The sequence below is a fragment of the Rhipicephalus sanguineus genome, chromosome 3, assembly GCF_013339695.2.
Source record: "Rhipicephalus sanguineus isolate Rsan-2018 chromosome 3, BIME_Rsan_1.4, whole genome shotgun sequence".
Taxonomy (NCBI): domain Eukaryota; kingdom Metazoa; phylum Arthropoda; class Arachnida; order Ixodida; family Ixodidae; genus Rhipicephalus; species Rhipicephalus sanguineus.
This window is the reverse complement of record NC_051178.1, coordinates 133,297,366-133,323,007: the sequence shown is the minus strand read 5'-3', so window position 1 is coordinate 133,323,007 and position 25,642 is coordinate 133,297,366. Positions and strand designations below refer to the sequence as shown.

The window sequence follows — 25,642 nt, the reverse complement described above, 5'->3', positions numbered from 1 at the left end:
AACACAGATCTCAGAGTATCGCCACCGGCAAATGGTGTATATAAATAGCTCGCCGTTAGCATTGCGAAGGGCGAGCCGTCCGTGGCCGTATCGTTTCGCGCTGCGCGCTGCGGAGCGAGGGGTCGTGAGTTCGATTCCCGGTGACGGAACTTTTTCTTTGCCCACTGTTATTTTACAACGTCATATCCGTGACGGAAATACGTCAGTGGACCCCGGCATAAAACACTTTCGTGTTAATAAAGAAAAGAAGGTGATAAAAATAGTTGCGTTCCTTGCAGGTTTCGCAGTGATGTGACTTCGGAAGTTGAGCAAGTCGTCCGCCGTTCCCTGATGCCTTTCAGAAAGGAAGCGTGGCGGAGGCAGAAGCACGAAGGAAATAACCTTGGCCGATAGGAGACATGCAATGTGAAGCGTAGTATCGAGCGTAAAACACGGGAGATATGTGCCATTTACCTGTTGTCTTGGGTGACATGTTTACACCTAATCAATTTGCGATGAGAAAAATGGAGCCGTTTGTTTGACCTTATTTTATACACTCGAATTCGAGAAATACACCACCGCGATTACATGGAAGGGGGAAGTTTTAAGCACGGGTAATTGAGCAGTTGTATCTAAATGAACGTTTACAATAGGCGACTCGGCCTGTAGCGTAACATGTCGGGGACGTGGATAGTTGCGTCAGATGACGTATACTAAATGTGATACAAGAATAGTACTCAAGGAATAAAACGATGTTTTTTTTAGTATAACGAGTTTCAAGCACCTGCATGACTCTGTGGTAGAAGACTGGGCTGCCACGCAGAGGGCCCAGGTTCGAACCCCGTTCAATCCTGGATATTACAGTGAAAACTGTTATGAGATCACAACAACGGCCGTTTTTGGCACCGTAGTTGTCCGCCGCCGCCGCTGCCGCCGCCGCCGGTGTCCGTAACTACTATAGCGCGAAATAAGAAAAAAATATCCAGGATGGAAGGGGGTTCGAAACTGGGCCCTCTGAGCGGAAGCCCAGTATTCCACCACAGAGTCATGCCAGTGCTTGAAACTCCTTTGCAAAAATACCCTATACAGGCTTCATGTCGGGAAGGAACCACATTAACATGTGTAATATAGCGTGGTAGAAGAGTAAAATTACAAACAGGCGTCACACAACGTGAGTTCTGTAACCAGGCGTCACACAATGCAAATTGTGTGACGCTCCACATAGCCAAGCCTTGTAATGCCTAGCCAAACCTAGCAACGGCTTCGTCCAGCTTGTAGCATCCGACAGAAGCTAGGTCGGCCACAAGCGCCGCTGTTAGTCCAGCCTTGCACTACTAGTACAAGCTGCCCACATTTTTTTAAAAGTTGGATATCGCATAAAGAAAGGAAAGAGCAAGGAGGCGCGGGTCGGCGAGAAACACTTCCACGATTAACACATAACTGCGCCCACACTTTCGGCGCGCTCGTGTGGGCGGAGGAAGGCAAACTTTTCTTTCGCGTATTCTAAAGCTCCTGCTGCAACAATCGCGGAAAAAATTACATCATTGACAATTATGTCGGTCCTTGTCATATCCGAAGTTTTACCGAGTTCTAAAACCACTTCAGCTTCCCTTTAACTAGAAAATGTTGCTATTTTGCCTTTAGAGCGGGCACACGTGAAATTGCTTCGGGAGTATTGTGCAGTTTCATTTCTTCAATTTGTTATTACCACCAACATGAGGAGGCGAAGATGGTTAAACATAACTGCAAAGCGACGCTGCCATCGAAAGGTACGCGCTAGCTGCTTCGATAGGCATAACATTCGACAGATCTTTCAACTTTTGAAAACAGAAAATAAATTTATTATGCTAGACAATTAAGTTACCTGCATTCCCTGAGCTCAAATATTTTATGGGCGAGGCTATGTTCAGAGTTTTCCACTCCTTTATTTGCCTAAAATTTCCGAAATTTTCTTTTTGATCAAAGGCAAGAAAACGTTGAGCGAACGCTTCCATTTTTCTAAGGTACTTGAAAGTAACCTTGCATCTAGCGTTTTTTCCTTTCTGAGTGATGGGTTTGTGACGGGGTCGCCTGGAATCATTGCAAGTTTAGTTCCGTTGAGGAGAGTTATGCGTCCCTCAATAGCCGACTTCACAGGAGTAATCTTCCTAATGTGTTCCACAAGAACTGAGTAGTCCGCCGGACCTGAAGAAATATAAAGAAAAAAATTACACCATTTCCCGCTAAAGGGGACCATGAGGCGATGCGAAGCCGGAGCACTTGCACGATCGCGTTCCGTTGGCGTTCTTTGGGCATGCTACCGACCTCGCGTCGTGGAACGCGAAGAGGAACGCTACGCGCGTCTTGTCTTCCCTCTAGCGTGGCCGTTAATTCTCACAGGGCGAGTGGGGAACGCAGTCGGCAGGCGTGCGAGAGGGGGCAGCGTAGGAGGAGAGAGGGGGAGGGGACGCGCATGCGCTGGTGCTCATCGCGGCGTTGCGCAGGAGAGAATTTCAGCATGTCTAGCCCGCGTTTCAGAGGAAGAGTAGAAAGGCGAGATTGGGAAAGGGGAGAGGGGGAGAGGAGAGGGAAGGTGGAGGGGAAGGGAGAGGGTGAGTGGATAGGGAACGTGGAGAAGGGGAGGGGAGAGGGTATGCGCATGCGCAGTAAGGGTGGTCACGCCGCACACCACCACCACCGGATTGTACTCTGCCATAAGATACTTCGCATCTAAAACATGGCTGATCCCTCCGTCATAGGAATCGGTATAACACGAAAGTGAAACTTCTTTTAACAGAAGTAGTTGATCGTCTATTGTGCATCGACCTATCAGAACTTGTACAATGTCTATTGGTGCTTGGCAGCTATCGCACTGTTTGACGTGGATGCACCCACGTTGACAACTAGTGGCACATCTCCATCGCGACGACTAACGCCCATGATCACGATTGAACCGCTGTGGTAGGTGAAGTTGTTAACGTATACCTGGACATAGCACATCGTGAACCCTGCGCAAAGATGGCATCACCAAGCACATAATAAACACTGGTATTCGATACGCACTTCTTCAAAGCGACGTTAATTGAGGAGAGACACGGCACGATGTGCACCCCCGAGTAATAGGGTAACCTACGCCTGTGCTCATGCATACACTACCACACTGCGCTTCGGCAACACGGGAGGCAGAGCTTCGTAGCTTGAGCCACGAACGTGCGAAGGTGTTCCACGTCCCCCTGGCCTCTGTCTCGCTCCACGAAGGCACGGCATTCACGCGTCGACATCGTTGCCTTTCTGCTGCGCTTATTGCAGAAGTTGTATTAGTCGGTGCTATCACACTCGAAGCAGTAGGCGGCGGAGAAACGCCGTTGCTGAATGTGGAAGCTGCACCACTCCGACAACGAGCCGTCACACACTAACACGAAGCAAAAGGCAAAGAACATAACTGCGTCTAGGGTGGTTCTTCGATGCTAGTGCGGTCAGCGCTCCTCGCTGGCATCGAAACGCTTAACTGAGTCGTCACCAAATCGATCTCTATTGGCGCTCGTCATGACGCAATACTTCACTTGACCGCTCACAGACGGCGGCACCGCCCCGCCCCGCCTAGAGTTACTGTACATGCTACCTTTAGGTAGCAGAGTTGCGCATAGGACTTGCAAGCAACGACAGCTATGTGGCGAAGCCGATTTTCGTTTTTGCAGGCGACATGCCTACCGTGTCACCGATCGACGTGTTTGGCGTGTCGAAGACCGGTGATTAACTTAACTGTCGATGTCTGGTGTCAATCCAATTCGCTGCAGCGGCGGCGTAAAGACAGGAATTGCCCCAAGCGGCAGCCTCTCCGCAATGCGTGGTTGCTAGCGGCGTTTGGAAGACAGATGCGCAACTCTGCTACCTAAAGGTAGCATATACAGTGACTCTAGCCCCGCCTAGCCCCGCCAACAGAGAACATCGCGCGAGAGAGAATATGTGAGAGATATAAGGCACGCTTGTGAAGCCTCGTGTATGTGCGTCGATGGTATTGTCGGTAGAGCGCCCGGCGGCTATCGTCGCGGACCGAGAGGTCGTAGGTTCAAATCCCGGCGGCGGAACTTTTTCTTCTGGCTTTTTTGTTTCTCATTCGTTAGTGCGCATTTTACCAACGTCATATCCACGACCGAAATAAGTCAGTGAAGTCTTGGTGGACCCCGGCACAGAACACTTTCGTGTTAAAACAAATATTTATTTAAATGCCAAAGTCGAAATTCGGAGAGAGACAGGGAATCTGGCTAGGTCGCTACACATGTTTCCTCCCAATGCCGCTTGATAACCCAGTCCATCAAGGCATGGTACGTGGTTGCAGACAACGACGACTGAATTCTCCCAACCCTTACCCCACTAACAGCGAGGCAGTGGTATAAAATCTTGGCCGCGATCGAACCTTAAAAATTTGCTTTCGGTCTCTTTCTGCACTTATTATCTATCTACTTTCCCAGTTTACAAGTAAAAAAATTTATTTCCCACTCTGGCTGCCCTCTTGATATTTTTCCGTGACATTCGTAGTTATCTTAGTACAAGCATGTAAGACTGGGTTATTTAACTAAAAACCACATTTCGACATTTTCCTTACCTCCGCTAGTGGCGTTGGTTGCTTTTGGGTATCCATCTCCTCCTTTCGTGATGTAGTCTGTGGTGACAATTTTGTATACGCCGGTGTCATTTACTGTCTCGTATCGTGGCACTTTGCATCTTCTACACAGGACTTGAAGCGATACGACGCGACAGTTACGAGGATAATGAAGGTTATACGTCACACGTATGCCTGTAAGAGAGAGAGGCAATGTTATGGCTGTCGTTTGCCTGACTCAACATGATGCCCCAAATGAGATTGTTTATGCCTGAAATGAGGCACCATACATATGTTGTGCGCGTGTTACCCACGCACAAAACATGCGTGAGTAGCAAGGACAAACATATCCAGCTTTCAAAAAGACATACAGCATCTGGTTAGGTCAGTTTCACGGAGGCAGATTAACAGCTCCTAGCAACGCTTTTGTACGTAGAACGTCTATGTAGTGGACACGCCGCAGTTCGAAGAAATTGTCACCAAAATTTAAAGCGCATTTGCGAATTGCTCTCGTGGCCTGCAAAGCGCCAGCATATTCACAAAATGTGATGCATTTTAAATATGCTAGTCTATTTCAATGCCTCCCTTCCAAGCGAGTGCCTGAAAAGGCCAACGCGAGATATGATGCTTGCAAAGTTATCTGAACTGCGTGACTGTATGAAACAACAATGTATAAATAGGATGTTATTGCTCACCTGACACTTGCAAGAATCGGCCCTGCTTCTTTTGAAAACTGTACTCCGACACTGAGTATTCGAACATGCTCCTTAGCTCGGAGCCATTGAGTGTCATGATGACGACCGACATGCCGAAAGGCATTGTAGCCAATATGTGACCCATCGTGATGTTACCTTTGTTGCGAGGAAAAAAAAAGAAAGTGTGTTATCGATCGGCTGATCATTCCATGTCAAATCAGCTAGTGCTCGAAAGAGCAGCTGAAAGAAATGCGGTGATAACAATGTAAAACCGTTAATAAAGTATTTGCGGAAACAGCAAGCTATTCAAAGCTATAGGTGAGGTTTAATGTCACGACAAACAAGTAAAAAAATGTCTGTGCCACATTGACTAAGTCTCGGCCCTCTATAACAAGACCCACCACGGTGGTCTAGTGGTTAAGGTGCTCGACTACTGTCCCGCAGGTTGCGGGATCGAATCCCGGCCGCGGCGACTGCATTTTCGATGGAGGCGAAAATGCTAGAGGCCCGTGTATTTAAATTTAGGTGCACGTTAAAGAACCCCAGGTGGTCACAATTTCCGGAGCCTTCCACTACGGCATCTCTCATAATGAAATCGTGGTTTTGGGACGTTAAACCCCAACCATTGCTATATTATTATCTATAACAAGATGGCACCATTTAACGAAAAATGTATCGTCTTCCATATAAATAAAATTCACTTGCCGCAGTTTCAACATTTCCATATGAACGTATAGAGATTCCATATGTAATACATGTATTTTAATGTCGCATAAAAAACCTTACTCTCCCACCTATCATATGAAACATATTTCATATTGAACATGTAATACGGAATTTCGGGGGGTACATGTGGGACATGTAAAATGTGCCGCATTATATACATGGCTACTTACTGGTTTTCATATAATACGTTTCAAGCTTTGCATCGTCATCAGCATCATTATACCGCTCATGCTAGAAAAACACATTAGATATGAGCATATAAGTTTATAATACTGTTTACAACGCATATGCCTATAATATCTCGATTAAAGCGAAAGCTATGTTCTAGTTATGAACATGGTGCTTTATTAAGCGAAGTATTACGGAGCGCTGTGATTTTAACCTCACCTCTCTCTTGGGTGACATGAAAACGCAATTTAAAGTTTCGTCTTTATAAGCAAAGTGCTTCGAATTTACTCTATCAAACCATAAGATCTCACTACGGCGAACAACGCTGAAATTTGATTATCTGGAGAAGTTTAACTCTCGAGAATAGAGCTGCTGCCACAAAAAGAGTTGTCAACCCTCGCTTCGTACCCAAGTCTGCCAACACGCTTATGTGATCGCACTCAACGATACAGCTAGCACCTGCCGGTTTCTCTCGCATTCGTTAGTTATTCTTCAGCCAGCCATTATTACCATACGTACATTTGTTCTTTCCCCCAAAGCAAACCTGGACATATAGATACCAACTTGACAGTGACAGTAACGTTGACATAGCGAAGGAGGCTGACCAAAGGTGAGATAGAGAGTTCCTACGAACTAAAGTTTTGATGATTTGTTCCCTAATTTCGTATTATCGCTCATTGAGCTAAACTTCTCGCTTTCCTTTTTACCTTTCGTTTTGCCTTTTGTATATTGGCTATACCTGTTATTCAGATGCAGCTAATCCTACAGCAAGATAACAGGTGGTCAGATTAATTCGTAGCTTTTACTGCGGAGTCCTTCATAAGTCACTGCCTATTTTCGATACGTGAAACTTCACACTTTGTCTTCTTTTCAGATTTTTTCGTCGACTATCGACTTACGCTAATCTGTCAAACTTAACTGTGCTTGCAAACCTTTCATTCAGTCTATGATGTGATTCTTTGCCATGTGACTCTTACAATACAGGGTAGAATGTAGCTCCAAAAGTGTGGAAAGTCGAGCTTGTTTTTTATTCACGATCATGGGTATAACGCGAAGCCGACTAAACAAACAAGGGTGTGGGTCTACTCCTATCCGAAGTTTGTTTTTCTTTCTTTTCTTTTTGTTTACTTCACACTGTACTGTATTGTTAAGGACGGTTAGAACCTGAGAAAAAATGTATGCTCCGCCCACGAGACCGCGGCGCACCTGTCCTTCACCTGTGACAATTGTGCTAGCTGGCTTCCCCTTGAACCATAAGTTCTTTTTTTTTTCGGTTAATGTAAGCGTACTCATGTTATGAGTTAAATGTTCGTCGTTACTACCTAAAATATCACGTTTGGCTGAGCGATGGCAGAATCCCTGACGGAATTTGCCAGGACGTTCAAGTTTCCAACCTAAAACCGGCGACACAATCGTGTGTCTGTATGGTAAGGTCAATTATCTGAAATACTCGAGAAGTGGTTGACGTCACAGCAATGGACGTCACAGCTATTGTGGACGTCAGCAGTGGTTGACGTCAGAGCTATTGGACGGAGTATTCATGCGAATTCTCTGTGACAGGTACTGCGATGACGGTGGGCGTAGCTGACATTTTTTCTTAGGTCGCACTTGTAAAGTGCACACGTGCCGTTCTTTCAGACACGTTGTCCATGTCAAGCGCTCACGATTTTGAGGGATGGGCGCGCGGACGGCGCCTCCATTGAACAGGGCGCCGTTGACGTCAGACCACATGCCGGGCTCGCTGCTCTCCTTGTCCGCGTAGTAGGCGAAGAAGCCGTCCGCTATCAAGTTGCCCAGAGTTGCACTCTCGCAGCCGGCAAATTTGGTCCGCCTGCTCTAGCTTGACCTTCGAGATGCCGATTACCTCGCTGATGGCTCGCGTCACGTTTTCTTTGTAGCAGTCGATGACGTCCAGCATTTCCTGGTCTGAATGAACGCAAAAGGTCGCTGTAGCAGTGCGTACGCTTGTACACTATATAAACGTGTGAACTTTAATATGACATAGTGTAAAAACAAATAACACGAAAGTACTGCGAAAGATACCAAACACACTTGTCCTGAGGGGAACAGCGCAAAAAACGGGACGGAGAAAGATTGAGCACACGACACAAGCGCTGACGAACAACTGTGTGTAAATGCAAGATACTCTCAAGATATCGTAACAAGACAGAGCGCGAAATTAACGAGGCTTTTCATATCAAGACGAAAGGGGACATGAGCGTTAGTGAGCCTTCACTCGCCCTCCTGGAAAAAGAGATAATGTTTTTGAGCAGTTAACTTGTACTTTTTGACTCGTGACAGATTCGTTTTTGCCTTTCACTATGTTGTGCACGTGATGGTTCTTGTTTTCTGTTTTCAGCCATATATTTCCAGGTGTAATAAATTTACACACAGTTGTTCGTCAGCGCTTGTGTCGTGTGCTCAATCTTTCTCCGTCCCGTTTTTTGCGCTGTTCCCCTCAGCATCATGTACCAACTGGCCCTTCAAGAAACCCTTCTACACTTGTCCAAAACACGGCAGGAAGGGGAAAATGGAAGCTCGCGACGAAAAAATCCGTAAACAGGGGGTGGGTGCTCCAGCCTCCACCCCATGTTTACGGATTTTTTAACGCAGTTGTGTCACTCAAACTACTGACTTCTTACTTGATGAATGGCTTCTCCTTTGCAGGGGCTTCGCTCTACAGGGTGGTTATTTTTAGACAATACAGACTTTTATGCAAATGCTATGGCAGTCACGCTCCTGTCCAGTGGCACAGCCAGAAATTTTTATCAGCGAAGCTGTTTATACGCTGGCCGTTATTTGTGCGGCCGCTGAGAAAACTATCATCACCAACGGGTATGTGCCACAAAAATTGGGCAAATCCCACAACTCACCACTGGTTCACTAAGAGGAAGTGAAGTTGTACACCCAGAATCTTCATATCATCATTTTTTCTTAGAGAGAGAGAGACAGAGAAAAAAAAAAGCTATAGAAAGAAATGGAGAAAAAAATATAGAGAAATAATGAGAATGAAGGCATAAAAAATAGAAAGACAGAGAAAGATATAGAAATATAAAGAGACATAAGGAATGAGAAACAGAGAAAGAGAGAGAAATAAAGATAAACAGAGCAAGAAAGAGAAAGAATTAGAAAGGAAGAAATAGAAAAAAAAACAGATACAAAATAGAGATACAGGAAACAAAGAGAAAGAGAAGAAAGAAAGAAAAAATAATGAGAAACAAAGAAGACCACCCCTGCTGCGCTCTTCCTTCAGGCTTGGCACGACTAGCGCGAAGCTGCCATGCGAGGGAAAGGCAACGCGAAGAGCCCGAAGCGATGGAAGCCCTACGCCAACGACGACGTGCCCCTAGATCTATGAGAGGTGCGAATGCTCGGTTCTGGAGTTTGGACATCCGTGTAGTGACTAACCTAGCTAAAGCCTAGCAACAACCAACCGGATTAGACTTCAGAATCGTCCAGTTTCGCTGTTTCAAGCCTTACGCAACTTAGTGCAAGCTTCGCCACTTTTTTTTTTTTTGGGGGGGGGTTAAACCACCCTTTATGTGTGTGTGTGTGTGTGTGTGTGTGTGTGTGTGTGTGTGTGTTTGTGTGTGTGTGTGTGTGTGTGTGTGTGTGTGTGTGTGTGTGTGTGTGTGTGTGTGTGTGCGTGTGTGTGTGTGCGTGTGTGTGCGTGCGTGTGTCTGTGTGTGCGTGTGTGTGTGTGTGTGTGTGTGTGCGTGCGTGTGTGTGTGTTGGAAGAATCTTCACACACTTTCACCCTCTTGACAGTATAATGGGTGCTTGGCAGGCGGGTGCGTCGCCTCCCGTTGTTTCATTCTCTCCCGATTCAAAAGCCGCACTCTTAATGTCACGAAAGCTTGGGCGCATGTGATCTTATGGTGCTGCAGCGGTGTGGCGCACAGCTTATGATTTTAGGTGGGCGTTGTGAAATATGCCAAACTTTGTCATAATTAACGATGCTGTAGCTTTAATTACATAATACATTAGAGCATTCGCGATTCAGTTTAGGGATTATCCGACGCATGGCTACTAAATAAAGCATAAAAGTCACAAACAAAAATACAAAAAAAGATTTGCAGATCCTACGCAATGTGGGAAACGATGTTATGCGAAGCAAGCGGCGAGATGTGGATATGCAGTACTTTTTTTACATTCAGCCAAACGTTAAGAGGCGGACGGACGTGTTTTCACAAATAAGGTGCTTGTGTAAATGGTGTGCAAGAGTTGACGGTACGCTGTTCCTCAAGGGCGAGTCACCGTGATGGCGCTGCCACGGCGAAACTCGGTGAGTAGCCGATGGATACGGGCATGATTTGCAGCAGGAAAGTGCAGGCCTCATTGTGTGATTCATGCGGCCCCGTAACAATGCAAATGATCGCCGTGTCTGGTAGCCACCGCATGCCCCCGCGAGCACCGTGTTAGAGTCGGCAATCTTGCGCGCTGCGTCGTGGTCGCACGAAAATTGCGAACGGCCACCGCGGCGAACGGTGAGCACCGGAGTGCAACCTACGGACCACCGCCACGCATGCTTTGCCGCTCTGCAGCAAAGAATGCCAGGGCGTCGATATGCGTTGGTAACACGATACATTTTTCCTCGCTCGTCTTCCTCCCACCCGCTCCGTGGAGGTACACGGCAGATCGGTTGGCCCTGCCCTCACTGCCCTGCACGCCCGTGTGTAAGTGGAATAATAAATGTTTTCTAAACAGCGTCGAGCACTGCTTGATGTCACGAAAATGGGTAAGCCCTATTGGATCGAGCTTTTAATGCAAATCCTCTGTGAGAGGGACAGCGATCGCTGTGGGCGGAGCTGGCATTTTATCTTAAGTTGTAACCGAGTATGGATAGATACGCTCAACGCGCTTGGGATCTGCTAAGGCAGCGGTCGGCAACCTGCGGCCCGCGGGGCAGCACTATAATATTATGCGGCCCCAGGCATGTCGTCAAGCCCCCCGCCCCGCCATTCCTTTGTCACTTCCTATCTGAAGGCCGACATGACAGATTTGACCTAAAATGGGACTTTCGCTTGTCACCTGTTTCATTGCAACCTTGTGACATGCGTGCTAAAAATAAATATGATTTCTAAGCCAGTTTTGCACATTATTGTCAATTCGCCCAATTTTTTTAGATGCGAAGGAGCTTTTGTGCTGGGCTTTGTCTGTAGTTTCATTGGCGATCGTCCGCTTTCTACCATCTAGCATAGCCATCTGAGCGCGCGCTCGCGCCAAGAAGTCTTCTTCCTCGTGTTCCTCGACCGCCTTGATGATGGTACGTGGAGAGCACTTTAGGGGCCAGGGCTGCTGTATGCTGTCCTAGCTTGGCGTAACGCAGACAAAACCATGTGTGCTGGCACGCGCTAGCGCGTTCGGGCCTGTGTAAGAGGCTGGGTAAGACGCTGTGGCCTCTCCCCCTTACACTCTCTGAGCAATCATGCGATAGTGCAATGGATAGTGTCGGCGAACGAGATTCTGCAGACGCGCGATGAACCAACGCGTTGTATCCTAGTCAGAACGCGCAGGCACGCGCTGGTGCGTTCGGGCCTGTGTAAGACGCTGTGGCCTCTCCCCCTTACACTCTCTCAGTAATCACGTGATGGCGTCGGGGAACGAGATTCTGCAGACGCTCGATGAATCCGCGTGGCGTGCTCCAACAAGAGTTCGGGACGAGCAACAGCAACTACAGTGAATTCATGGTGTGCTCCACTTGCAAGGACGCATTAACATCGGGCAAGATGCCCGTGATGAACGGAACTTTAAGTCGACCCATGCGCTCCTTCGCATCCACACATGGTTTCCTTTAGTGGGAGATGGTGTAATTTTTTCTCTTTGCCATAAAATAGGGCGGCATGCTGAATAATCACTATGAGCTTGTGATAAACCAGACACGGCGACATCTCATGCTTGTTATTAGGCTGTCCAATATGACTCACAAACGCAGGCGCTGCGCATAGTACTTGCAGTCTCGCAAAATGATACGCTATTGGCCGCGAGATCGACCTATAGGTGGCAGCACCGCCGCCGCGTTAGTCTGGAGAGGCCGTCGGCGGCGCGTATACAAGTGCACACAGCAGCGCTTCGTTGTGAGCGGTTTGAGCCGATTCTCGGCGAATAAAATGCGTTGATTGCAGCTTACTGGTAATATATAAGCTCTTCATTGTTGAATCGATGCACGAAGACCATCCAATGTTATTATTACTAGTGAAAGAAGCGCAGTCTGCCGATGAAAGGGATGCTCGCCCTGGATGACAGTAGCGCTTAGCACTTTATGACGCTTTTGGTTGTTTTCTCTGTACGTGTTGGGCTTGTGTTCTATGCACTACGCACTGCTGTAGCACGACTGAACTACTGAAGTGTTTACTTCTTGTTCATTTGTATACCAGCCCATATTCTTATGCAATTAGCACTGCTCGCGCAAATACGCATTTTTTTATTATTGTTCAGTTCTCCATGAAAAAGTTTAGTCAGGAAAGCTACGTGATCGACAGCGCTTTAGCGCCACGGAGATGTTCAACGCGTACGCACTTGTTCTTGATCCAGTAACAAAATAAAAAGGTAAGAGTTTAGAACAGAGCTTTCATCGATTGATTACATGCGTGACAGTGATGCAACAAATCTCCGGTTATTTTATGGAATAGGTGTCTTTTTTTTAACAAATAATGTCCGCTGCCTTCCATCAATTTATAACAACTCCACACAAACGCTCAAGATAATGTAATAAAAAATGATGAGTCTTTGCGTGAAATTATACGACAGAAATGTAAAGCACGCCGTCGGGATTAATTTTTAACATCAAGGTTCTTCAAAGCGTACCTAAATCTAAGCACACGGGTGGTTCTGCGTAAATTTTGCCCTAAGTTAAAATTGCGCGCGGCAACTCCGTTTTATCACTGCCGTGTCATTCCATTGTCTGTTTTTTTTAGGGGACAGTTTGAGCACCGAAGTGTCAGACTTCACTTGACAGAAATATTTCGCTGTAGCAGGACCACGACCGTACAATAAAAGGACATCTTAAGCACAACTGAAGCTCATCGCCTAACCGATGAACTACAGTGCCGCAGTTGTACACATAAAAACAACGCGAAAGTGCACGGCCTAGAGCCTCGTTTTTGTTTACCAACGAGTTTCTACAACGTTGCCTTCACACACTATTTAATGCTCATGTTTGGGGCTATGCCAAGCGCACTTTAGGATGCGCTTGAACCAGGAAGCGGCACCAACACTGAAATGATTCTGGCGAACGAAGGGTACGAGACCAATGCACAGCCCTCTCCAAAGTTGCACTCATTGATCTTATTACAATGCGCATGCAGCCGAGCAAGCCCATTTGCTTCTGTACACCATGTTAGGTATACGTACGAGCAGTTAAACTCGCGCTAACACAACAGAACACACCGCCCTTTGAGAACGTGCATGACGTACTCGCCGCCAGGCGGCGACTCCGCTCGATCTCGCGCCCAATACTTTATAAATTTGCCTTCGGGCCGTGACCTTAAGGATTCGTGTGGACCGCGGCTTTTTACTGGCAATGAATTGATAACATTATACGCACTGTGCAGAAACGCTTTGTTTCAGCATCAAAGTGCTGCATTTACCCATAAACCTTTTTTTTTTTCGTCCTTACACTTATCTGTGGTATTACGCCATTGTTCGTATGTTGCTTTTCTTTTTTTTTTCCGCGCCCATCAAGATACATTTTTTTCGACTTAACTTCAGCCCTCAGAGTGTTCTACCCCACAAAAGATAACACAAATTAACAAGAATCCTGTGCTTCGACGAATCTCAATTCCTGGTACCGAGCAAAGTATATTTAGCTGTGGACATTATTTAGTGATATTTTCAAAACAATGCATGCGTCTGTTCTGCAGCTGAAGTTAATTTCTTGATTGCTTCCAAGCGTTTTACATCGCTACAGATATCCCTACAGACCTATCAATCTGAAGTAACGTTTTAAATAGACGTACTTTATGACATATCTTTGACCTTTCTGCTTAGCCGAAATGTCCGTGTCATATTAGTTGTGGCCTGTCCGTGTGACAACTTCCGTAAATAAAGTTGAGACCACATCAGACAGCGACAGAGCAGTCTGAGAAGGTGGCATTTGCCGTGCGTCAGAAAGTTTAGTTTCTATTTGCGTCTTACCTTCTTGCACTGAGCTATTCAACAGTACAGGGTTTCCTGTCCATTTTGTAACTTTTCCATTGTTGTCAAAGCTGACTTGCAGAAAACCTAGAAACTTTCCGAACCAATAGTCTTGCACGACGAGACCTATGCTACCGTCGCTTCTGTTCACGACAGTCGGATAGTCCCCTTCTGGAGTGTTTTCCTTTGGATACCCTTGACCTGCAATTGAACATCAATGTTTAGGAGTTTGAAATAGATTAATGTTTTTATTTATTTTTGAACAATGTTGCAAATTCCGGATTAGTTGTACACAGAAATTGTGCGGGACAAGAAACTAAACACAGGAAAAAAAGGTGGTTTACGCTACCGTCTAGGATGTGCATTTATTGACTGACCATTTTGAAACAGAACTGAGGTGTCGCAAAAACGTGCTCCCTATGGAAGAGTTTACGATGGTTGGACATGTGTTAATAATTATCTTTACCAAGCACCTAAAGACGCTACTTGAGGTGGCTATTAACACGCCGACTAGTTTGGCTTACGGCTGCTGCTTTAACTTGAGGAAAAGTTTAAATAAGCCGGACTCTTCACACCCGCCTAAAAATAGTATTGCTCCTTTGATCGCTGAAGCGTTCACAAAGTCAGACCACTTGCAGAAATTCTCAACAGTGAGTAAAGACACTAACAACTGACCTGAACAAATGAAGCGAATAGGTCGGGAAGAAGAGAAGCTAGAATAGGTGATCCTGCGAGTACGTGTCAGTGACTCCGGTAAAATATTTGACAATAATGTTTCTCTTGAACATCACGTTCAGATCTTCTGACTAAACATAAGCTGTGTCAGTCCACTCACTAAAGAAGTGCAAGAAAAAAAAAAATCAGACGATTATCTACCATGATACAGAAACGTATTGGTGTGTCCACCAACGAGCAGATCCAATTGCTCGACTTGCTTCACGATTTCGATGTCACGTGGGTATCCCGAGTGTGTTATTGCCACAATCACTTTTACTTCTTCGCTCTCGAGTTTTTCTGCTTCTCGCCTGATGCTCTGAATTTCGTCTTCAAACTGCACTTTACCTGAAAAAAAAAAAAAACGTGAGCTCGAGATAAAGAAACAAGTCCAGTATATTTGCCGTGGACGTTGCTGCTCTCATTCAAGCCAATTAGTGTGGCTTCTGAAGTGTTGCTAGCCTGAGTGACTAATGTAATTTCTCTGGCGCACTATGTTCAGGTAAATCGCAGAACAAGTTGACACCACAAAACACAAGCTGTACTTGCGCTGCTGTACCTTTTAGTCATGTGCAAACCTACAGGTATTTTTTACGCCGGTATGATTATTCAGCGAACGTGCACTGATCATGCTCTCATGCTCTTATTTATCCACCTCACGTATTCTGTTTTCAGCTTTCAAACTTCTATATCCGTTCCTCCAGTGTAGGGTAGCATGTCAGTTATTTTGAATCGGTTCACCTCTCTGCCTTACCTCTCCCTCCTGTTTCCTTCCTTCCTTGTACAATGCAATGCGTGCGTTATACAAAAGTAATTCGTCTCGTATAATTTGCTAACTGGCATGCTTCGACGTACTAGGAGGACGGCAAGTTAGTTATCTGTTCACTTCTTCCTCCTTTTAATTTTACTCAGGGCACTAATGGCACCTCCGTGACACGTTCCTCGAAATAAAGAGAAATCACGAATATTGATTTATTTTGGTTTATTTCGTTCGCTTTGATACTGCCTGACGCCACCAGACGCGGACGTAGAAATATGCTGCGTTCATCGTTCCGCGTCATATAAAGACCACAGGCTCTGTAGGGCTTAAAGGCGACCAGAAAGCGGCAATTAGAGGGTAACAAATATTAAAAAATCATCTAGAGGAAAATAAATCTTCCATTTCGCACCCACTAGGTTAAAATTAGGCGTCTTTGATCAAATTGTCGCCAGCGCAAAGTAACCTGTGTAGGATAGTATGGCCGACGTACTTTATTTTCACTTACCGGTGTTTGACAGAAATCGAGTCTCTGGAAGCACCGCACCGACGATGCCCACTGTTACATTGTTAATTTTGATCTTCACTGATTTTGGAAGGCTGATATTTCGTAAAGCCGGCTCATCCGAAAAGTTCGTATTCGTGCCCACTATTGTCACGTTAGCCTTTTGCAGGGCCAAAAGATGATGCGCGAGCCCTTCCGGCCCGTCATCGAATTCGTGGTTCCCAAGGCACTGGAATGCAAGGAGTAAAATCCAGGTTCAAATGCTCTATTTCTATTGAATAGCAATACCTGGCGAAGGCTTCTGTACCCATAGGCGTGCGCAGGGTTCCCCATCAGGGGGCGCGAAGGTTCATCGCAGCGCCCCCCTCCTACTAAGTCAACGTACGAGGCAGATTTCGCGGCCCCCCTCACCTCTTAGGTGACTAGGGGGAGGTCAATGTATGGGGCAGATTTGGCGCCCCCTCTCATAGGTGACTAGGGGGGGGGGGCTCCTGCCCTCTCCCCCCCCTCCACTTCGTGAGAGCACCAAGGAAAAAGTAATGGAGGATGAAGCGATTGTTCCTCACAATTCCTTACAAAATGAACCAGCACAATTCCGGTCCTCAGAACTTTTTTTATCTAAAATTATTTCACCCTTACTCTTCCGTTTTACAGCAGGGGTATTTTTAAGGACGCCAATCAGCGACGATTTAAAATAACGTGAATATTTTGCTTTGAGTCTACGTTACTACAACTACTCAGCTTGCTCAAATACACTTACATATATATAAAAAAAGAAAAACTGTAGCTGAAAGGAGAGGAAAAAAAATCACAGCATATCCACGGAGTGAATGATGATGAGTGGGCGAAGCTGCGGAGGTTCATCGGTAAACCGTGAATCTTCCGTGAATTCTGCCCAGTACATCATCACCGACGTGAGATCGGGCGCGTTTCTACTAAAGGTTCGATGAGTTATGACGACTTGCAGCTCACTTTAATTTTACATGTACGCTGTGAATTTTCATTGTTTAGAAAACCATTGCTTTAGAAAAACATCTGGCGTCTTTCGTTAAGCAGCTGGCGTCTTTTCGTTTTGCTTTAGAAACATCTGGCGTTCTTTCGTTTTGCTTTACAAACATCTGGCGTCTTTCGTTGGTTTATTTCATCAATCAACGGCGTTTTGAACAAAATTTTTATTGTTTAATCACGCACAGGAGAAATCTCACCAGGCACTACCTTGGAGGTAAACAATGGCTGCTAATGGGAATGAGGAGACAGAAGAAGTCGGCTTTTAGCTAACACTTACACTTCTACTTTCTACTAACGTTCCTACTGGAACATGCCAATGGCTGCTAATGGGGAATGAGAGACAGAAGAATTCGGCTTTTAGTTAACGCGCACGCTGCGAATTTTTTATTGTTCAACAACGCACAGGAAAAATCTCCCACCGGCACCACCTTGGAGGTCAAAGCGTAAGATGGTTACGCACTACGACTACTACGACTACGAGGGACGAACGGGTGCCGCCTTAAGGAGCTTCGCCCCTAAAAAAATGTTGCGATGTAAACTCATCTTGAGTGTCTTCGCCTCCCGGCGGAACAAGCCGGCAAAATGCCAGAGCTTATGATGGTGTATACCATTTCCCAAGGTACACAACAACTTGTTCAATATTGTGTACGCAATTAGTGCGCAAATTGCGTACACGTAATTTGCGTTTGAATAATAATACCTGGCAGGGGCGTAGCCAGAAATTTTTTTCGCGGGTGGGGGGGGGGGGGGGAGGGTTCAACCATACTTTATGTATGTTCGCGCGTGCGTTTGTATGTGTGCGTGTATTATACGCAAGCAAAATTGAAAAAAATTCAGGAGTTTTCTTTCTATTTTTTCCCTTTCTTCATCTCTCTTTCTATTTCTCGCTTGCTTCCTCTTTTCTTTTCTATTTTTATACGTGTTTTTGACTGCGTTACGCCAAGAGACGACAGCATACGGCAGCATGCGAGAGCCCGGGCCCCTAAAATGCTCTGCACTTGATATCATCCTCAAGGCGCTTGAAGAACAAGAGGAAGAAGGCTTCTTGGCGCGAGCGCGCGCTCAATATGCTACAAATGGCTGTGCTATACGTGGTTTTGGCAGCGTTACGCCAAGCTACATGAGACGACGACGGCATACGACAGCATACGACAGCCCGGGACCCCAAAGTGCTCCACACTTCAAACAGCTTTGCCGATTGTCTGTGGAGACACGTTAACGTCGATGGAGCTGCCTCGATAACAAGAAAGATCCAAGGCATAACGACTCCAAGGCGTGAGGAACCACCTTTCTGTAAATTTCCCCGTAAATCGCTAAAGGAAAGCAGGACTGTCGATAGGTACTTAAATACTAGATAGCATGGATTCAACACAGGACAGAAAGAGAACAATGATCACACACAGGACAAGCGCTAGGTTTGGGTACTAGACTCTTTGGAGAACAAGAGCAAGAAGCGACGGACGGTCGCTACTATGGGTGAAGCATGCTGTCCTGCGCTTTTCCCGTGTATTCCACATTTGTAGAACGAAGCTGCCATTCCGATCCCAAGGACTCCCTAAAGAGATATGTAAATGGTTTCTCGATGTTTTGTGTAACTAAATGCGGTGACGAGTTCAGATTTTTCAGTTAATGTGAGTAATGTTATGGGTGACGCCAGAGCAAACTTGTACGTGTGATGGTTAATAAGAAACACGCGAGAAAATTACTAAATTCTTTATGTATAGCTCTCAGTAGAAAATCTTAAACAGACCGTCCGCTTCCCTGTACGGAATGACTTAATGTAGCAGTGATTTTTAATTCTAAATGGATGTAGAAGGCATCTTATGAGTGATGTGATCTGACAGTTGGAATTGCGTGTGCGTGTGCGCATGCGAATTGAACACAACTTCGCTAGAAACTGAGTCGTGTTTGTTAAGTCGTGCATGGTCCTACAACATCGTTGCGCCTTCTCACTGTATTGTGCGCGCATGTGCGTGAATGCGCCCGAACCTTCTACAAATATGTTATCGTTACCATAGAAAACTGGTTAAGAGTCGATGTTTCCTCTCAAAATTGTGTTCTTTCTGGGTTTCATATTGCTACGCATACTAAATCATAAATCAACAAGACAAATAGAGGCACCTTTTCTTGCGCTCAGAAGCGCCCCTCATACAGCTACAGCTGAACCATGGATGTATACAAGCGGCTTGCACATTAAAGAACACCAGGCGTTCGAAGTTAACCCGGAGTTCCGCAGTATGGCATGTCTCATAATCATAGCACGTATGTGGCACATAAAACTCCAGCAATTATTATTGTTATTAAGCGGCTTGAACAGCTTACATTATGAGCCTTTAGTTCGGTGATGCTCGTATTCGCGAAATTATCCAAGCGTTCTCTTGCTGTTTTTTCTTTTTCACCCATGCATGCAAAGACAGCGTCCTCTTACCACGTAATCGTAATCCATTCTGGTCATGACGGCCGAAATTATTTTCTCCTTCAGCACAGTGTACCACGCGGTTCCTTGAAAGAAGTCACCAGCGTTCATGAACAAGGCTCCTGGATATTGCGTCTTCAATTCCTTGACCTGGCGTGAAACCAATGAGATGCGCTTTGATGAAGGCTATACGGCATGTACGTTGTAGTTGCAAGAAACAAACGCAAACGTGATTCTCCGGAACCAATACGTTCGATAAACATGCAGCTCGGAGTCATAGGCATGAGCAGGGTCCCCCCTTTTTATTCGGGGGGGGGGGGGGAGTCTCCCCGCAGTACCCCCACACAACGGCCTGCCTTCGGTCCCCGGTTTTCCGGGGGTCAAGGCGGGAAGTAAACAGCTCTTGGAATGCAACATCAGTGGTCCTCGGCTGCCATGATTGTCAAAAAATTGCTTGTCCATAACCTTGCACTTAAAACAATCACGGGACAGGTCCGTTTCAGTAACGGTATAGGGCAGGCTTGGCGCGGCTGCCCCAACCCCCTGCCCCCCTCGTGCGCACGCCTATGCTCGGAGCAAAAAAAAATAATAACCGACGATTACGATACTGCCCAATGCGAATTCTCAGCGCAGCTTCGTGTTGGCGCAACGCCAACTGTGTTTGAAGTTTTGGCTGTCTGCAGTTGTTGCAATGTAACATTCATTACATATTTGCCACAGAAACTGCCAGCGCTCGAGTGCTACGCACACCACTCAGTGCATTGCAGGCGTCGCGAACCAAGCGAAACGCCGACAGCCCCGTTACGACAAGCGAAGCCAGCCGCAGTGCACGTGCCAACCTGTATGAGCACGAGCTCCGACCGAGGAGCCAGCGCGCGTGACGGAGGAAGAAAGCGAGGTTAGAGGCCAGTGGCTCGCGATACTGAGAGACTCCGCGTTCGCTCTCTTTCGTCCTCGTTCGCTCTATCGGTTACGCCGACGCCAACGACGACGCCGCTCAACGCAGGAGCGGGCGCCTAAGAGCTGCGCTCTAAACATAAGTGTAGGACAACAGTAATGTTACTGAAAAAGAGAGAGCGCTAAAGCTGAATTGAAGTTTTTGCGTTGTATATCGAGTGATACACTTCGCTTTTCTTTTTTTCCAAATAAGTTAGCCAAGACATGGTGAAATAAAGAATGCATACTTCAATAAAACAATTATCAGAGGCTGACAACACACGCAGAGTAGTAAGATAAAGTTTCGTAAAGCGTACACAGACCTTTGTCTTGATCCGAGCAACGCCTCCAACGCAGCTCTTGTTTTGCTTATCTTTCTCGCTGCACATGGCACCGTTCTTCGTGCTTTCTTCAATATGCGCGTGCACGTCATTTGTGTGCAGCACGGTTAGCGTGAAAGGTGCTTGTTCTAGGGCGAGGCAGCGAACGCAAAACAGAAGCGGCACCACTAACGCCAACACGCTCGCCGCGCGCATCTCACTCATCTGCAGCTGTCAAGACTGATCGAACATAGTCGGCGACAACTTATCTTGACATTGGAGCGAAGGCTGCGAAGGCTACGGAGGCGGGGCATCTGCACATTTGTGTTACTACGCAAGAAGTTCGGCATCTTGCAGCCAATTTCAGTTCTAGTTTCGGTTTCTCTTGCTCGCATCACTAGAGCGTTTAGCACCGCGTATACATGCAGAATGGGAACATCAGTGTGCATAGATGCATCTACCTACTGTACTGTATATTGTCACAGGGTTGCTACGTTGACGAAGGCGGCAGTGGGCGTGTCGAAGATGACACTATTTGGCCGAACTTGTGGGCGGGAAACGAGTCAGTCAGAGCGTCGTCTGTCAATAATTCTGACAAGTGGTAAAGCGTGTCGGCTTTTGTACATGTTCTATCGAATATTCCAGCGTTATCGCTGGTGGCCACGTAATCTCTAGACTATTCGCGTATCGCGCTCAATCTTAACGGAAAGATCTAAAACAATCGTGACGCTTCTGGAACATCGCATCGCGGTCTGCGCGGAGCATTCCAAACAGTCTTTGCGGGTGAAGCCCGAAGACAACAAAATAAGACACATGTCAATATGATGAACACCGCTAAGCGCACACCGCAGCCTATATACGGTGTTTGCTCTATTGTAACGCGAGGGGTGACTTTAGGAGCAAAAATTTGGAGATAAAGTTCGCATTGCATTCGAATAAATACGGAATGCAAGTACCACGAGGCCGCCGAATTGGGTTTAGATTTAAAGAGAGCTCACGCTTGATTAAGAAGAGACTGACGCAGATTATTTTATCAAGCTTCGCTGGTCACACACCTTCACAGAGCGTAACGGCCACCGATGTAAGAATGGCAGACTGGGCTTGTTGGTTTAACATATTTGAAGTTTTAAGGCACGACTAAGACACGGACGAAGAATAGGAACACGCTCCGCGTGTGTGTTCCTATTCTTCGTCCGTGTCTTATTCGCGCCTTAAAACTTCAAATAGGCCACCGATGTTTTTCCATCTGTACATGCAGTATGTAACAGGTATTGTCCATAATACCGATTGTGACTGGTAGAAAAAAAAATAAAGCATAAAAACCATTCATATCTTTTATTGCATTGCATGCAGGCGTGATTTGAAAGAGCACGAAAGCAAAAGGCAAGTAATTATATTTTACCGCACAAGAAGGCACTTTGCGAACAAAAAGACCAAAAGTTATTGCTCCTCTAAATCAGGATTTTCCAGACGCTTCGTTAACAAATCAGTCTTGTCTAATTCACAAATCACTTTACAATTTTTCAAATTAATCGTTATATCCGACAACAAAAGCATTTCCACATATGCTTTGAAGCGCAAATAAGAAAGCTTTTCCGCAGTGGGCAATACAATATTTTTGGGCACTGTGTCATCATAATTTTGCACTTATGGCACACAGCGTGATAACGATAACAACTGCTTGCTGACACTTATATAATGCACATGTGACACAGAACATAACCAATGCAACCTTTTGCTGGCACTCGTAGTCAACATGACATTTTACACGTGTGAGTCGTGACACAGGACATAACCATAACAACGTTCAGCTGGAAATCCATGGCAACTAAGATTTCGCACTTGTGACCATAGGTCGGCAAAAAAAAAAAAAAAAAACTGGAGCTCACGTATTCAAGAAAAATATTTTGCTCCGAGAGCTCACTGTGACTCAGACTCACCAAATTCCCCTCATCCAGACAACCTAAACCTATTCTCAAGCAGACTCACTCGAGCTCAAAATTTTTATTGCGATAGCAATTATATGGACAGTCTCGGCTGGATTTTGCCGTCGCCGTCGCCGCCGTCATGCACCCTATATGTATAAGTATATATATATATATATATATATATATATATATATATATATATATATATATATATATATATATATATATATTATATTATATAAGCCCCCAAAGAAAAATAATTCAGGAAAAAATGCTTCCGAAGCGCGGGCTCGAACCAGGGACCTCTTGCTCCGCAGAGTCTAGCTCGCTTCTTATATTTAGCAGGGAGAACCTTGCCCTTCCGCTGTCTGCTCGCGCGGTTTTCTCGTGATGAGGGGAGAGGGATGGTTCGAGAGAGAGAGAAAGAGAATAAGAATAAAAGAAAGGAGGGGAGGTTAACCAGGGCTGAGCCCGGTAGGCTACCCTGCACTGGGGGAGGAGGCAAGGAAAGTTAGAGAGGAGGAGAGAAAAGTCACTCTTTCAGCCGACGTAAGAGTTCCGCGTTTGACATCACAAACGGCGAATCAGTCCGGTATCCTTGAGAAAACGCAACAGCGCTTTCGTTGCCTTTCGGAACTGTGATGGGCAGCCCCATGGTCCCAATATTTTCGCGACAGTGAAAGCGCTTCCGTCCATTTGATTTAGTGCAGTGCTGAGGTGAAGCCTCTCGTTTGCGTATGTCGGGCAGTAACACAGAAGGTGCTCAATAGTTTCCTCAACGGCAGTGGCGCACCGACGGGGGGGGGGGGAGGTTGGGGGTTGTAACCCCCCCCCCCCCTGAGGCCGACCTAACCCCCCCCCCCCACACACCCGTAACTGCTTCACGGTCATTGTCACCGAGAATCCAACGTACACGTTCAGGTGCCCTTGTTAACGTTAACATTTCAATTCAAGAGGTGGTTTCAGGTCGAATTTCCTTCATTTAATGTGTTGTATTCAGTCATCTACTCCTAAACAGAAAGAGCGAAAACCGCACGTTCTGCGACCCTTTGTTCACTTCCAGTGAAGCAGTTTTGGACGAAAGAGAAGCTTTCACGGGTCGTCGGTTTGACCCCTCTGATTTGCAATAGAGCAAGGAGATAGTTCGGAATCTTCGAAACAAGCTATTGTTCTTATTCTCGGGGGAAGTCTAAAACGGGACGGTGTACAATGATAATGCGGCGCGTGACTTAGCCGCAGACGTCGGTGCACAGTGCTTGTGACATCAAAAAGTATTACGTATAGCAGCTAATCCAGCTGTGTACGCAGTGCTACATACATGTATGTCCAGAACAGGAGTTCGCAGTGTTGTTTACCGTTTATAACATTATTATCCGGTTCACACAGGTTCACACCTGCACACACGCAAATTATATTTGGTTACTGGGACGCTTCTAATGCAAGTAGAGATTAGAATATCAAGTGCTTCAATAACATGAAATTGTCGGTGTCACATGGCTTGGTTTAATGGCACTAATGGAGCGACGACAAAGTTGCGCAACAAGTATATGTTGGTTTTGCCTCGAATGTGCAACTTTTTCAAATTCTACGTCACAAAACTCATTTTATAGAAATGACAAGCGTTTTCATGTACATTCAATGCCTTACTCGCTATGGAATCGAAACTCGCTTAAGCGTGACGAACATTTCCTGTTACGATGCCGATGGCATTCTCATTACTTTTTCTTAAATCCTTGATATTATAGTGAACACAAATTGTGTCCGTCACGGAGCACCTTTCTTTTCATTTAAATACTCAATAATGTACGCTCTCCTGCCGACAAACATTCTTTTTTCATCTAGATGGGTTCTACAAAACATAAGATGAGAATGAGGTGGGATATATAGCTACTTCAACCAACAAGACCGCAATTTCGATCAAGCCAAACTTTACATTCTGCAAATTTACGGTCACCACGGGAGAGGAAATACATGGAATCGTATTTGATACTATTTGATACACAAATTTCAATCCCTACACCCATCAGGAATAAATCTAGCTCGTGGTAATTTGGAATCACTAAAAGCCATAGAGTCCAAGATCAAGAAGGGAGCCGACGGATGGATACACGTTATAGATTTCAAAACAGGAGAAAGTGCCTCAGATCAGGCTGGCCGACGTTTCGATAGGGGACCTATCTTTGTCAAAGGCGCCTTGTCATCCCTGGCGTGTTAGTTTTAAGGGGTTAGTGATGACGTCGTGTCCAGCGGTGGCGCGTCTGTTGCTGTTGGTAATTTCTGCCTGGAAAGAGAGAAACTCGAAAGCAGGGGAGTGTAGCCCTTGCAGGGGAGTGTAGCCCTTGGCAAGGGCTACACTCCCCTGCTTTCGAGTTTCTCTCTTTCCAGGCAGAAATTACCAACAGCAACAGACGCGCCACCGCTGGACACGACGTCATCACTAACCCCTTAAAACTAACACGCCAGGGATGACAAGGCGCCTTTGACAAAGATAGGTCCCCTATCGAAACGTGGGCCAGCCTGATCTGAGGCACTTTCTCCTGTTTTGAAATCTATAAAAGCCATAGCATGATTTCTATAATATTAAGAGACATAAAGTACGCTCAGCCTTTAAATAACCTGGACAAATATTCTATTCGCAACATAAAATCCCTACTAGCCTCCATCATACACTAACAATGTTCTTTTTTAAAAATATTTCAAGTTCTCCGCGCCTTATTCCGACTGTTCCCCCCTGCCTTTTTTTTCTTTTTTTTTCCTCCTCCTTCTTCTTAC

General features: G+C 45.9%; 1 protein-coding gene across 1 annotated transcript; it reads right to left on the bottom strand.

The window, feature by feature from the left end:
* Positions 1-1,869: 1,869 nt before the first annotated feature.
* On the bottom strand, positions 1,870-21,181 carry LOC119387175 (protein 5NUC-like). The gene is given in 10 exon segments (XM_037654487.2): positions 1,870-2,163; positions 4,565-4,756; positions 5,257-5,412; positions 7,815-7,950; positions 7,952-8,076; positions 14,287-14,487; positions 15,163-15,348; positions 16,266-16,491; positions 19,699-19,836; positions 20,946-21,181. Coding segments are annotated over 10 exon segments (1,842 nt in total). The 5' UTR covers positions 21,168-21,181; the 3' UTR covers positions 1,870-1,903.
* Positions 21,182-25,642: the final 4,461 nt, after the last annotated feature.